Source organism: Papilio xuthus, unplaced genomic scaffold (genome assembly GCF_000836235.2).
Source record: "Papilio xuthus unplaced genomic scaffold, Pxut_1.1 DF827542.1, whole genome shotgun sequence".
Classification (NCBI taxonomy): Eukaryota; Metazoa; Arthropoda; class Insecta; order Lepidoptera; family Papilionidae; genus Papilio; species Papilio xuthus.
In genome coordinates this window covers 3,490,793-3,507,039 of record NW_013531107.1, presented here as the reverse complement: position 1 = coordinate 3,507,039, position 16,247 = coordinate 3,490,793, and the positions used below count along the sequence as shown (strand labels likewise).

Genomic DNA, 16,247 nt, shown 5'->3' with positions numbered 1-16,247 from the left:
AATGGAGTGCGGCTTGCAAGTGCGGTATTTCATGCGCAACGAAAAAAAAGAAATGGCCAGACGTCTTTTAAGTGTAATTTTTTTAATTGTAACATCAATCTTTTTACTCTTTTAGTTATTTAACTCATGGACAAATTGATTTCTGATGAATTGTGCTAAACAGAAATTAAAATATATTTTGAAAATTGTACTAGAAAGGTCGCGCTAAGGAAATTCGTAAAATTAGCATAATTAACCTTTTCGCAGCCAAAGGAATAGCCTTAACATGAGATCTGTGGTAATGTCAAGGTTACCGGTTCTAAAAGCTATTTCTTTCAGACCATACTAAAGTGTTATAATACTTACAGTTGCTCCGCTTACCAATTGGTGCTATGAAGTCTCGGATGCCATCAGCCGTTGAATATGTACCAAATCAAATCTACAAGCATTTGTTATTAAAATGGAAGTCGGGATTCGAATGTTCGTGTACACGTTTCTTTCTTTTTCAGGATATTTCTATTTATCGTGATTAATACAAGACACTTATCTGTAGGCACCTCGTTCATAAAATATAATTTTCAAATATACAAGCCTCAAACAGTGCTTCTGGGAAGAATACAATCCGATGGTTCTAGTAGTCACAACTTTTAAGTATAATACAAGTGAAGAAAAAAAACATTACTCAGGATTTATACAGTTCTGTGAAAGAACTTAACCATTACTTAAATCATCCCTATTATTTCATGTATCATATATTTATCGTATTTAAAAGGTCTTGATGAGTAGCTGGTGCTCGAAAAATCTATATAATAGTATAAATTCCTGCTATTATTTTATCAATCCTTTTATTTAATTCATCCTCATTCCTAATACCCTATTTTTACCATAAAATGTCTTCATATATCTAAATTATACTTCTAAGTAAGGAATTGGCTGTAAAATAAACCAAATTAAACAAATATAGGATTATATTCAGTGAAACATTCAAATCCAACATAGCGGACGTTCGGAACACGTTCCGAGCGTCAGCGCAAGCTGTGTACACTCGCCTTTAGGGCCACTACACACGATTCCGAAGGTAAATCAACATCGTACAATAATCCCATATGTATATAGTTATTATTTTCAGCAATTATTCTATACCACTAATTCTCTAAATCCGTCTCGAAGTACCTCAAACCGTGTTAATGAAAACTGCGTAACCGACACACATTGTTAAATTAAAAAGCCAAAAAAAAAATATTTTGATCAACTGAAAATATCATCTATCATACAAAGGCGTTACATCATACACAGCGTATTTCTTTTGCTGCGAGAAAAAAGTTTTTTTTTTAAATAAAATAACACTATATTAAAATGTCTAGTCTAGGGCATCTTTACGAAAACTTAGTGTATTTTTTTTCTTAATTTATTACATCATATATATACATAATTTCGACATAATTAGTTTTATTAACGTAACATTTGTGGCAGGTCAAATAGAAAACATAAGTGGTTCACAAATTCGTTTACAGGCCGGGCTATGATAGTGAAGACTAAGTATGAAGTATTACCAATAAAATAAAAAATACACGTGCTATGTGCTAAAGCGTATACAATAGAATAGTTCCAAATAATTTATCAATTTTCTTTGTCATCTTATATACATCAAAAGTTTGGCAATTCGACAAAAATAAAACATCTATACAATAGTTAATATTACAACGCAATATACTTTTATAACATGAAATGGCTAAAGAAAGCTTATATTTTTCATTATATTTATTAATATTAAATGGCCATAAGCATTAAATATAAGTTTAAAAAGAAATCAAAGAATTAAACAATATTTTAAACAGGGATTTTGGGCTCAGAAACTCACGGTAAAACATTCATATAAGGGGTAACACAAAGCGACTACACGTCACCACTACAAATATTTGCAAGACTTCTTTAGTAAAAAGTCTTTATATTATTTAATCTGTATGTTTTTTTCTTCAACACAGGCCATTAAGTGGGATAAGAGTTTGTCTGTACTCTCAAAGTTGATAGTACAGGAAGCATTGATTATAAAAATGTAAGGACTCGTCTGTACACTAACATTATTAGGCTCAATTCAAATCAGCTAGCTAAAGGAAGGAACCAAATCAGGAACTACAAGTAAAAAACAATCCCATGCAAGACATATACATCGTGTTCACAAATTAAACCAAAAATATACATACTCGTTTTATTTAATAAGACAGGAAAACATTTTAATCTTAGCAACTGCTGTATTATGTATGATCGAAACTTTATGAATTTGAATTACAAAATGAATAGAAATTTTCAAATCATTCGAACATTCTAGATTCCAACAATAAACTGACCCGACTTCCACAATTGAAATTAATTTTATGACACTCTTTATTCATTAAATAAAACAAACATTGTTTTTTAAGTGAAAAAATGCAAACGATTACTAAAAATCAATAGAGGTATTTCAACACTTTTTTTACTTTTAATACAATATTAATGTTTAATTTTGCCGAATCACCAAAAATAAATCTAACAGTTGGCACAGTATGACGTCTTAACTTCATACCTCACCAACCGAGACAAATAAGATCACTTTAGTTATTTTCAAATCCGTATAACGATCGCTTTTAGTTTCATTTATTTAAATCGGTAGGCACTTTAAGCACCTTTCTGCATAATTATATTTAAAATATTAAACGAAAAATTCTCCGGTAAACACAAGCCTTACTATCAAAAACATTGAGTATTTATATAATTGAAACTAAACGCGATTTACTTCAATCGTTTGATTGCGTTGATAAAAGTATACATTTAAGGTTAAAAGAAAAACAAGATTTAAATACTCAAGTCGAAAAAAAAAACAAAATTTACAGAAATATATTATTGCAACGCAAACACAAAGCGACTGTTACTGTGAAATAAATAATAAAAACTAGAGGAAATGAATATTGACTGCTGCATTGTGTCGACAAAGTATTGCGTATGAATGTGGCGAAGGGAGTAGCGAAGGGAGTCGACTCGGCGTTGTACATAACGTGTTAGTAAGGCTATATAATTCTATGTCGCGCGACAGCTATCGAGTATCGCCAGTCGCTGGGTGCCGAGTGCGTGCCTCGCGTGTGCCGCGCCGCGCGTGTGCCGCGTGTGCCGCGCGTGTCACTCGCGTGTGCCGCGCGGCAGGGCCCTCACCACTCAGTTGTATATCTTGATCGCCTTCTCCAGGTAGTTGGCGCGGGAACGTTTCGGCGTCTTGTTGATGTGCTCCAGCCCCAGCCAAGGCCGCCCCGTCGCGTCTGGAAGCGACATATCTTCAATTAATATTAGCACGCAGTCCAAAGAGGATTGGATGCGATATAAACCAACAATTAATCAAGTACGGGTCTATTGTTTATGTATTTGGTACTTACTTGCATTACTGCTCGGCCTAAAGTCGAATACGTTGATTGTCACTCCTTCGCTTATGTAAATAGGTCTGCCATTTGTCACTATAGCAAAATTGTACTGAAAATAGAAAAAATATTGTTAAATTATTATTACACACTTTACTGAAAAGACCCATATATATAATATTTTTCTCTCTACGGCCACTTCTAAAAACATCGATAAGTTTGGTAAGCTTACCTTTTCCCACTCCTTGTCGGGTATGTCAAGCTTCTTCTGGAGGCGATCCTTGACAGCCTGGAAGGGCTCGAGGTGCTTAACGCGCGTGTAGAATGGCACGCCGAACGTCGCGTACACCTGCTTGTAGAAATGCGCGCATGGCACCAGCACCTCGTCCTCCTGCACGTCAAAACACATTACCAACTAAAACTAGTACTAACAACAAACAAGTACTATTAACTTACTATGATAATGTCCATATAAAACAAACAAGTTACCTGTAGATGCAACTCGTCCTTGGGTATCTCCTCTATTCTGTAGAGTCTGGGCGGCGAGATGGTCACCTGGTCCAGCGTCAGCTCGGGGTCGGGACCCGGCAGAACTTTGTGACACGACACTTCCACGATCCGCAGTCTGAAATAAAAACACTTCGAATTAGGCTCATAAGTTAAAATAAATATTTTTATTTACTGCGATTAAAAAAAACATATAAGAATTTTTTGGCTTAAATCTGTACTTTACTAGTGATTCTAAAAATATCACAACGCGTATATAATTATTTGAAAGGTACTTTAAACGTAGTTTTTCAGTCACACACCTGCCAGAGCCATCTGGTGACATTTCCACAACCTTGGCGGCCTCCTCTAAGATGTCCGCCACCTTACCACCCTTGTTGGGATATAAAATTAATTCTTTATCTTCTTTGTAGTTTGGCCCAACCTGTGAAACAAGAGTTAAAAATTATATAGCAAAAACAAAATAAACAATGACAAAAATTTTATGCGTATATTTCGAATTTAGTATGTAAGGAATAAACTCAACTTCAACTCAAAAACTACTGAACTTCAAAAGTTCGCTTCCCATAAGAAAGCTATACATCATCACCGACTAAAATATGCTATGTTTACTATTACTTTTTTTATTCCGACAGACGAATTCGGAGGCATAAGATAGTCACAAATTGAAAAAAGTTTTAAAACTTACCCACAAACATTTGAACTGCTTCTTATTATCCAATTCATTAACTTTGATAGATAAAATCTGATAAAACAATTTTTTAGGGCACTTTGGTTTACAATAGACAAGCAAGTCCTTCAGTATTCCGTCGTACGAATACCTGAGCGGTGGTCCAGGAGTATCTTTGTAGCTGCAACAGGAGACACAACTACTCAAGATTATAGATACGTGCACGCCCCGGGCTGTGCCTTCAGCCCTACGGGAATATTATGAATTATGTGAAACTATCTACAATACTATATAATATTGTAGATACTTATATAATACAATTATATTAGTTATATATATAACTATCTACAATTATATAATTATGATTACTATAGTATAATTTAATCTTCGTGATATTTGATTACTTCAAATAAATGATATTCTGAATCGAAAGCCTTGAATAGTAATTTGAACGGCGATAGTGAAAATTAAATTGTTGAGCTTCTTTGTCACCAATACTACGGAAGAACTTAACAATAGCAAACTTACTAAATCCAACAATACCCTAAATTACAAGAATAGAGCTACAGTAATAATATAATATTTACAATAAGCCGGACTCAGCCATTATTGATTACTTTCACTCGATTATAAACAATTATTATTGGACAGTTTGCAACAATCTATATTTTTTAACATCTAGTTGATTGTGATAATGATGTGAAGTAAAGTTGTTACTTTATACAGGATAAGCAACTTACTTCTGGCATTTAAAGAACTGTATTAAGTATGGGTCGACGTTGAGGCGGTGTCCGACTGCGCGCGCCATCTGATCGTATCGCATCTGCATAGACAGCTCCATGGTGAACCTGACATTGACAAAATTTCAAAATTAAAACAATACTAACTTAAAATATTTTAGATTAATGTTGAAATGGCATAGCTCATGAAATCCAACCATTAATTCCATGTCCTTAAGGCAGGCGAAGGGCTTGGGGTAGGCGAGTTTCCACTTTCGAAACATCAGCACCAAAGACATATTTCTATCTTTGTTGTTTAAAACGTTTTGTTATATATAAAAAGGTGGAAAAGGAACAAGTGGCCGCTGCCCATACGCATGCGAAATTGCAGATGCGTTATCTACCTTTAGTTGACGGAGGAAACGCGCAAAAAGAATATTTCCCCTCCCTATGCGTCAAGTTCACTTCTCCTTCTCATCCTTTCCTTATAAGAAACATGTGTAAAGGGAAAGAGGACTGCAATACGGCGTCAGCACGCACTCAATATTTGATTTGACTGACCCGGGATCGTTGGGCATCGTCTTGTCGATGAACTGCACCTCGACCTTGTAGAAGATGTACTTGAAGTAGTCCTGGCAGGTGGGCAGCTCGAGCTCTTCGTGCCGGTGGTCGGCGCGCTCGAACACGATGATGTCGCCGTCCATCAGTTCGTCCAATACCTGGCCGCGTGCACACGACTCAACCCGAGCGGAACACCACACAGGGGTCGACCGCAGGGGGCGAGCCCGGGGGGGGTTAACACGCTCACACATAGTCACAAACATTGCAATCATTTGCGCACAACCGTTATAGACAATGATGAAGATGATCAGTCTCCACTATAAAAATTACTTAGTAATTTAGTAATAGTAATACTGCTAAATATCATATTGGTAATTAATGAAAATGCATTAATACCTGAAATAACTAAACTACCACTTAATGAGACTTGGTAATATTTTAGCTATAAGCTAGTGATGTAAAGCTATAAGCATACATACACCAAAAATAACATTTTTTTCTTTAGTTAATGTGAAAAATTAAAGTGCCTGATTTCCACAAACTATCTCACAAATGAAAAACTTAAAAACGTAAATCTACCATACCTGTTTTATACCAGTAAACTATATAATAAACATTAGTACTGTCCAAAACAATATTAGTAAATATAAACTATTGAAAATTTTCTATTTCAATGAAAGGATGAAAACATATCTTTCATAACCAAACATTTTATCCTCAAAGTCTTGGGTTCAATCTAGCTTTATATATTTTTAGCATTTATTCTAATAATTAATAACTTTGCTGAATTTATAAATCTATAAGACCTCATTTGTAGATTTAGCAGAGTTTCCGCTTCAAAACAATGTCATTTCATTCAATTCAGTTCAGTTCAATTCAGTGGTTTAACCATAATCATCACATCATTATCATTTTCAAGTCGAATATATGACTTATAATATAAAGTAAGATTGCCTGAGTAAAACTGATAAATAATACCTTTTCAAGAGGATCATTGTAGTTGTTCAGCTTCTCCACAAAGTCTGGCTTGATCTCTTCGTAAAGGACGAGAGGCGTGTCGGGCGGGAAACCTTTAACAAACATCATCTTTAGGTTATGGAATTAAGAACCTTAATAAAGAAACATAAAACACAAATCGGAAAAATTATTAGCTAAACATGTTCTCAATAGAATAATTATTAACTTGATTACAAACTTAGCTCTACTCTACCTATCTATAAGAACAAACGAAGTAAGAAACATCTTAAAGAGGACCAAAATAACTAAGAAACTGAACGACCTTGATCTTGAAAACCGCACAGAATTAATGAAAGAGAGAGGGCTAAATATAAAAGTTGAATCATACCTGCACGTTTATTGAGTATTGGTATGAGATCAGCGGGCTTGCTGGCAATCGAGAGGTAATGATGTCCGCAGTAGTGGATGCGCTTCTGCTTCGGGTCGTAGTACTTGAAGAACAGGACCACGTCGTTCTCCTTGTCGAATGGCGGCAACGAACTGAAGCCCGAGTCGGGAGGAAGCATCTCCAGGAATATGTTCCACGGGTTCATGTTCTCAGACACATCGGATACTGTCTTCATTTGATCGTTCACGATGTCCAAGCAAGTCGGTCTGCATGTCTATTGATAAAATATATTGATAATTAAACCAATAAAAAATTATTAAATCTCATATTTCCAGTAGTCATATGTCAGAAGATAGGCATAGAGTAGAAGTAATTCCGTGTTTCGTCTGATAAGTGTGCGTTCCGGAGGCTTAATAGTCCTCTTTGCTTTCTACCCGGAATTGATGGGGGTTAGCGCATAGAAAGGGGAAATAATATATTTCTGTGGGTCCATTAAAGGTAGGCAACGCATCTGCAATTGCATACACCTAAAGGCCGTAGTTGATTCGCCCTTTTGGCGAATTCAGTAGACGGTTTAAAATATTTAAAAAAATGTGCAAACCTGATTGGAACGCGCGCTGAAGGGCCAGGGACGTATATGCTTGAGTGGATATCTGAAGCTCTCTGCGAGCATGTCCATCAGCTCTGCAACGGTGGCCTGCTTGCGCACGCGGAACACGCGGCAGTGTGCGCGCTCCGGGTCATAAAGGTCGTTGCCTTGGTAACCGTCGAAAGCCTCCTCCAGAACCACGTTCACGTTCATATACAGGTGGGCTTCGTTGCGCTCTTTGCGACGTATCTGTGGACATACGATGCAGTTTTATTGCTTTTTCTAGTTTTTTAGCAATAAAAAGTTATTGAGTTATAAGTAGTTTTTAATTATTTATTTTTTTCGGAAAAAATTACTCACGGTTTCAATTCTCTTCTCTTCAGCCAACCTCTCACTGAGTTCTGTAGGTATGTCAGCTTGAGTAACTTCTTGCAACACAGTCTTTAATTGTGAATCCCTGCAAAAATATTAGTCAGCAAAATTTTATTACTTTTATGACAGCTCTAATTATACGTCACGTCTTAAAACTTACAAGTATTTACAAATAATTATACATATAAGTTTGTACACTAACCGTATATAGACCAACATGTATGCGTTGGTGCAGTGGCGCACGGTGAGCGTCATGTCCTCGTCGTGGCCGCCATAGTTGTACTCGATGGCCTCCTGCTTCGTGCAGCGCGACACCACGTCGTCATCGAACTTGCACCACTGACACACAACATAAACTAAGTCAAACACCAAAACTCAAGATTACAATGCTTCAACAATAGTTAACAAAATCAATCCCGACTGTCAAACCCTATGACAATCTTTGGAAGAACGCGAATCGAATGACACCTCTTTCATCAAAGAGGTCATAATGGAATTGATATAAATTAAACTTACTACTGCCAAAATTGAAGAAAAAGTGTCTCCATAGACAATAGAAGTTAGATTAGAATTGATCAATGATTACTAACTCCTTATGTACTTATCTATGTAAATGTACCTTGCCATCGCCCTTGGGGTTGATAAAAACGACATAATGTCCGCCATGGTTGTCACCAGAGTGCACGAGCACCGCGTGCAGCGTGTAGTCCGCCGGCGTCTCCGGCTTCTCTTGTAGGTACGCGTCCAAATTTATATGTTCGTAGAACTCGAACCTATAACAGATTATAATTTCAATATATTTTAAAGTAACTGCTGCCAATAAATATCACATTTCATAGAGATTCGTTGATATCCATCCATCTAAACATTCGCATTTATAATATTAATAAGAAGATATGATGACACATATCGCTATTTCTGTTTCTTCAAAGAGATTGAGAGGGATAGCGATGGTTTTGTCTCTAATGTTTTGATGTAGAAGTCTATAAAAATGCCAAAATAAACACTAACACACTAAACAATTGTAGTAATACTTGCCTGTCATTAAACTTGACCGAGCTATCAGTAATGGGATCATACTGGAACCTCATGAGGTGTAAATGCAGTACCGGTGGGAATGAGGCAAATATCACACCCTTCTCCGCCTCTTGAAGGCCATGTTCACCCGCGTCATATTTGTTCTCACCATCCAATGTCTCCGTACTGATGTAGTCATTGAACGACTCATCAACTATAAATATGACAAATAATTTAGCATAAGGTTGTTCAAAAAATTAATATAACGCTCGAAAGAAATCGATAAATTACGCTAAGGGTAAATACTAGTATTTAAAAGCGAAAAATGGTTCTCCTCAAAAATTGCATATTTCGGTTACTGCTATAATATTTTAGCCCCTTAATTATGTATATATATACTTACTATTTTTCTTCCCCTTAATATTCAATTGTATATCGTAGAAAGTCTCCACGCGAGTGCTTGATACATTGACATTCTTGCATTTGATATATGAAGTCATTTTGCCTTCAAACAGACGAGGTACAGTACCTTCCACACAAGTGCCTTTCATTTTACTCTCCAGTTTATCTAGAAGTACCTTAAATAACATAAAAGTTTGACTTACAATCAATATTAAATTAAGTTTTATTTCAATATGACACGCCCGTACAATATATAATATATATATATATATTTTAATAGGGAAACTACATATTTTTCATTAATAGTCAAATACCAAAATTTCCCGGTAAATCGTTTCTATTATTAATTATTTTAACAATATTGCTATTAATTTAATTTAGGCATAGGATTGTGATGAAATATGAAGGCATATGAAAATGTCATTTTGTGCTTACCCTCAAAAACTCCTGCACATCATGCTGCATGAAAGAATCAAGTGTTTCCCAGCCAAAGCTCTTCGTCAACTTCTTTGTTCCTACGGGTTTATCCGAAAATTGTAACTCGTAAAACACTCTTTGTAGTGCCAAAGCAACAGATCTGAAAAAACATTCACTTTTTTAATACTCATTTAATTTTATCAAGTTTACAAATTGTTTCTTATTTATACTTTATCATTATATAAATATAATCAAGGGTTTTTACTGCCAACAGATCATACAAAAATAAAAGAAATGTGATCCTTTTCTTTGAAAAAATTACTAAAAAAACTTTTTTTTTGAATGGATGGCGGCAGTGGAAGTTCAATCTAAAACTGAGAGTTGGAGTCATTACCTTGTACTATCGTCAGATTCAGTTGGCATTTTATACACAGCCTTACGCAACTGATTTGTGAAATAAAGAGTTTGAAGCAAAGAGTTCATATAACATGTTGCGCCTTGATTCTTCAAACCTACAAAAAACAAACAATTATAAGCAAAACATTTTGTACAAAATAATCTCATCTATCATAAAATGTAATAACTTATATAAAATTTAACCAACCTTCATATTTGTTTACTAATTTGAACCTAGTAATTTACCATACAATTTGTTTTTTTTTTAAATATGACATTAACTTTTGTTCAATGATAATCACTCTTTATGCTATGTCTATGATTAATTACAGTCTTATCTATTGCACAATGGATTGTAAAACCTTTTTTCCAATTTAATACAAATTTGCAAATGTACAAATGTTTCTATATAACAATCAAATTAGGCCTGAATTAATACTCAATTTTTATTTAATTTTTACCCTCACATCATCCTAGAGGAAGCAACATAAATCACTTACCAACATATCCAGTATGCTTCTTAGAATCCCAGGACACACCATGCGGGGCTTCCGCAGTGACATGCACTTCAAGAGTAATTGAGTCATCCTTGATATATCCCTTCTCTGGGTCCAATACATCATTCCATGACATGAAGTGAGAGAAACCCCAATCATTCTCCTTACTGTAAAAATATTAATGAGTTAACCTCATTTTATTTTTATTAACTACAAATAACATCGTTTAATGGCAACAAACTAGAAGAAAACTCAAAGTTAACTTTTGACTAACTTGGACTAACTTTAAAGTATTTTATTATACAAAATACTTCAAGCCATAGAAAGTGTGTTACAAAGCCATTTACTACACACATTTATTTAATATTCAAGAAATTGTTGCCTTAAGGAATGAATAAGAAATGAAAATAATAAAATCAGTCGAGTGTTAAACAAAATTTAAAAGCAAATTATTAAGAAAGAATTAAAAATATATCAATAACATTACCACAGAAAAATGTCTATAATTAAAATACAAACCTGTAAAACAGATGTTGAATTTTTCTGTAAAACGGTTCAGTGTCCGGTTTCTGAGAAATAAGTCTCAGTTCAGCCATAGCATAGCAGGACCAGCTCGACGACTCACTCTCTCCGTTACATTGAAGGAAGAAACCCAATGATTTCTGCTGTTGTCGATCAGGTGATGGCGCTTGCCGTGGCATCACCATGATCTTCCATGGCAAATTGCGAACGTAGCATGGTGGTGAGAGAACAGAGTCCTTAAGGCTCCTCAAGTTTTGTACTGTGAAACGGAACGTCGCCTCCGATCTAGCCTCATCATCCTCCATTTCAGCATCAAGGCCAGTCAACTAAAGCAAGCAGATACAAAAATCAATCTATGTTGAATATTTTGTATATTTATTGAAGTGCTACATAATAATACAGAAGAAACCACTTAATGTGAATGCAATTAATACAACATATTGCTTATCTGCCTCATAAACAATACAAAATTGATTTATAGACTAAGAATAATTACTGTTTTCCAACAATATTCTGATTATATAGAAAGATTGTTTAAAGCAATACAAAACGTTTATAAATCATGCAAATGGATGGATGGATGGATCAATGTTTGAAGATATCTCCAGAATGGTTAAACAGATCTCAATGAAATTTGGCATACATATAGATATAAGGATGGATAGACTACTTACGCGCGGCCGGAGTCGCGGGTGACAGCTAGTTATTTATGTATAGATAATTTAATGTGGAGAAGTGCATTAAACTATTTTAAATCAAAAAAATTGACCAGTAGACTCGGCTAGAAATAATAAATAGTCTATCCTTGTTTTATTACCTCATAGCAAGGTTAGATATATATAGAAGCCAACTTTCAACCTAAGCTTATTTGTAACAAGGTAATTTCCAAAGATCTTATTTATAATCTAAATACTTTAAAAGTATTGTAGAAAATTATGAATATGTATCAACATTTAATTACCACTCAATCACTATTGATAAAATGAAAATATTAGCACTTATTAACATTCGTAACCTAAATACACAATCATTGCAAACATTTTACTTGTATTTAACATATTAATTGAGTAATTCAAGTTAAACAGTACACATCACATAAAACACTGACGGACTGGTCATGTGAACAGGTGGTTGTAAATCAATAAACACTTTATCCAATTGTAGCCAGTCTATAAATAGATATGATGAACATCCACAAGTTATTTGTGACATTACCAACAAAACATGTTGTACCATTTTTATGAAGAATTTTAAAAAGCTCTAAAATGAGATTATATTGTTCCAATTAAATAAAAAGGTAAGTCTATTTTATAATAATCTCTTAAACCGATAATATTTAAAGTTAAATAAAAATATGACAAAAAATTGCTGGATTCTGTGTTAATAGAACTTTATGTCCTTCTAGTATCAGGAGATAAGATATAACTAGACAGAGAAAAAGATTTTGACTCATTTGTAATCTTCAAACCATTTTATTACAATTGTTAATAATTCTGAATACACAATATTACTTTTTTTTATCAATCAAAAATACTAGGTACGTTTGTAAATTACATATTTTGTTAAACTGGTTTGTAAATGGCAGTGGAATAGTGTATAATGTCATAATATAACTTTTATTTAAATGTAAAACATATTTAACACACAAACTGCAGAAATATATATTCTACTTCATGACTATGGTCACAAGATTATTGAAACTGCAAGTTTGGATCGCCAAAACCACAGACACATATTGTCATCCCTCTCATTGTGTTTTAATAGACAGAGACAACAAATGTTTTTACAGGTGTTCAGAGAAAACCCATATAAGATTGTTATCTTCAAAATGAAATGCTATTGTTACTGGCACCAATGTTAGTAATCAAATAATAAAGAAACAAAAGTATAATATGAAAAAAGTAATTAAATTACCGGAAACTCTGCAGCTGCAGTCTCAGGGTTCTTAATCACTTCCCCCATCACTACTTCACCGTTAGAATCCTTAACAAACTCTTCATCCCAGATCTTCTCGGTAGCCGTTTCTACAGTCTCCACTGAAATAATAAACATGTCATATATTCTCATGATGAAGGAAAATTACGTGATGTAGACTACACATATTTGTGAAAAAATTCAAAGATGTATGAAGTTAACTAATCCTTTCATCTATCCTATCATCATCATAATCATATTATCATCATTCACCAACTAATCAATTAACATGGACCAGCTTGGAAGCATAGTATTGTGCTGACCCAGTGTGATTAAGTCTTAATTAAATCTAATTTATCTTAGGTTCCAGCGCCAAGATGTATAAAAGCTAACAATATGTAGCTTGCCTATCTGCTTGTTTTTTTAATCCTACCACATTCTGTAGACATTCAAATCATCATCAGCTCACTAGACGTCCCCACCGAGGGGCTCGGAGCCTATTCTGAGTTAAGGGTGAATAGGCCATAGTCAACTCTAACTTAAAATAGAGATTCAAATATAAGCACTTTTAATATAACCATTTGATAATTATCTAACAAAGATTTAGGTATCTGCTAACACTGACACTCACTTATGCAGCAAACATTTTCTTCATCTTTCTTTCCTCCTTCCTAATATATTAAATAGCTTTTTTTATGAAGGTAGTAATTTGAAAGCTAAACTTAATTCAATTTTGGAACATTTATGTATCACATTTTCTAAAGAACTAAGTTGAATTCATTTAAATAATAATTCTGTAATGCAAATAAAGAAAAGGCCTCACTTGGTAACAGAATATGTCTATTGTTTTTATGACATTCATTTTGAAAATTTGTGACATGTGATATTGAAAATACTTTTCATTGTGACAGCCAGTTTGTTTTAGACTTGTTTATGGTACAAGATAACAAAAAAGTTTCTATACATTATACAAACATTATCAGATTTCACACATAAATGTTACACATAAATTATAATAAGTATATAATATTAATTGCTAATTAACTGCTAATTATTCCAAACAGTTTGTTTTGTTGACATTTGAAATCCTCAGGATCAACCGAATATGTAATTAAATGTTATTTTATAAAAACTAAATCATTAAAAGTTGATTGACAGAAAACAAGAAATGTTTGATACACTCAATGTTTGAAACTACTCAGTGACATTTAAACAGTCATATGATTTTCTGAAATGCAAAATTTTCTGTCACTACATAAACAATCACAATTAGATTTAAATATGGACAAGTTTTACATGGCCAACTAAAACAAAGCAATCTATATATAGATTTTACATACTTTGACGACTTCATAACAAAGAAACTCCACAAGATTAGGTGTTATTATCAGAAAATAAGATATTATATACAATGAGATAATCAAATCCATCAGGTTTTAATATTTTTGAAGTGAATGCAGCAAGCAGAATGTAAAATCGTATTAAGTAAAATGGTAAAATGGAGGTTAAGAGTATAGAAAATTTGCGAAACAAACACAAAAAATGCTAAGTAACTATGTATGTATCATTGATTATTTGCAAAAGACTATTGGACTTAAACAATAAATTGCTAAGATAATTCGTTTTAAGTAAAATATTTAAAAATGAATATTTGCTAACCTTCTTGTGTCTCCATTGCCTCAACCTGATTAACATTGGAGTCCTGCTGCGGCCTGTCCGGGGCAGGCGTGTGGTTCATGTTAGCCGGGCGCGCCACCGGGGACTGTCGCCCACAACTTTTAGAAATTTCCTGGACAATTTGTACCCACCATAAATAATTTCGTAACACATTACCTAATTATAAAAGTTCCCATAGCCCATTTCTTGCACTGCACATACCTTTAACGCCAGAGGATCACTCCCTCTACACCTGCTAAATAGTCGCTGAACAAACTTCAACGAACCTTTCTCATCGACTCGGATGCCTTGTGAAGTCGGGATTTTGATTTTTTTCGAAGACAAGGTGTTAATTTTACAAGAGTGTTTACTAGCGGCGCGGCCGATGTCTGCAATTTTCAATACAAGGGTCCGAGAATAGTGTACGCTAATAGCACATTCTTTATCTAATAACCATTGCCAGATTTACTTAATCACGGTGTCATAAGATAGTGTACAAAATTTCACTTCAGTATCCGGTTGAAAAAGTATTTTCACGAAAATAAACAAAATGGTGGATGTCTAATTTAATTTCTGGCTTCAAATGTGTGGCCCGGTTTGATCGACGAATGCACCATTTTATCATTCTCTCACATTCACCGTAGGGAGGTACCAAAATGCTATTTGTACCGATTTTTATGATACAGACTACTTAAATTACCTAATACAAATAGGAAAAAGGGTAAAACAGAAAAATAATTTGGCTTAAAATAAAATAACATTAGATATCATGTAATTTTAAAATTCTGAGTAAAATGAATAATCGCATGTCACATATTCATTGTTCCATAAATAACGTTTAATGACATGAATTAGTATAAGTTTATAGCAAGTTGTAGAGAAATCAAATACAAATAACAAAACACATAGTTTTCTAACTTGGTTTTCCTCTCAATTCGCTTTGTTATTAGCCTTTTTATCTGAAATCAATTATAATATTATTTTTGATCCAAACAACGTCTTCAACTTTTCACATTTCGATTTGTAACTTAGGTTTTTAGGTAAATAAAAAAGGATTAAAATTAATTTTAAGAAATGTGTTTGTATATTTACCGGGCTTTACAACTATTGTTTTATAAGTTTTTAAACATGGTTACATAAAGGCAGGGAAAATATCGATTAAAATAGTTTGAAAGTTAAAATTACATGCGACTGATGCACAATGATACAAACCTAAACCTTTGACTTTTAAATGTCAGGATCTGGTTCCTTCTATAAAAAAATGAGCAATTCTTACAAATTTATTGTAAACAAATAAG

The 16,247-nt window shown here is 33.8% G+C and overlaps 1 protein-coding gene across 6 annotated transcripts; it reads right to left on the bottom strand.

Moving 5' to 3' along the window:
* Positions 1-1,302: 1,302 nt before the first annotated feature.
* Positions 1,303-15,404, bottom strand: Usp7 (Ubiquitin-specific protease 7). 6 transcript variants are annotated; one of them, XM_013313795.1, is made up of 23 exons: positions 15,172-15,404; positions 14,953-15,082; positions 13,294-13,415; positions 11,377-11,705; positions 10,861-11,024; positions 10,359-10,476; positions 9,983-10,124; positions 9,549-9,723; positions 9,167-9,359; positions 8,748-8,901; positions 8,331-8,467; positions 8,117-8,213; positions 7,769-8,005; positions 7,168-7,441; positions 6,801-6,892; positions 5,823-5,980; positions 5,283-5,390; positions 4,561-4,741; positions 4,175-4,296; positions 3,855-3,990; positions 3,598-3,756; positions 3,384-3,477; positions 1,303-3,284 (listed from the first exon to the last, which is right to left on the bottom strand). In XM_013313795.1, exons 2-23 carry the CDS (start codon positions 15,029-15,031, stop codon positions 3,169-3,171), a joined length of 3,387 nt encoding a protein of 1,128 aa, XP_013169249.1. In that variant the 5' UTR covers positions 15,032-15,082; positions 15,172-15,404; the 3' UTR covers positions 1,303-3,168. The 6 variants fall into 6 exon arrangements, with proteins under 6 accessions (XP_013169249.1, XP_013169243.1, XP_013169245.1 ...); XM_013313789.1 differs by having other exon boundaries at positions 1,303-3,269; positions 15,172-15,258; XM_013313791.1 differs by having other exon boundaries at positions 4,561-4,723; positions 15,172-15,258.
* Positions 15,405-16,247: the final 843 nt, after the last annotated feature.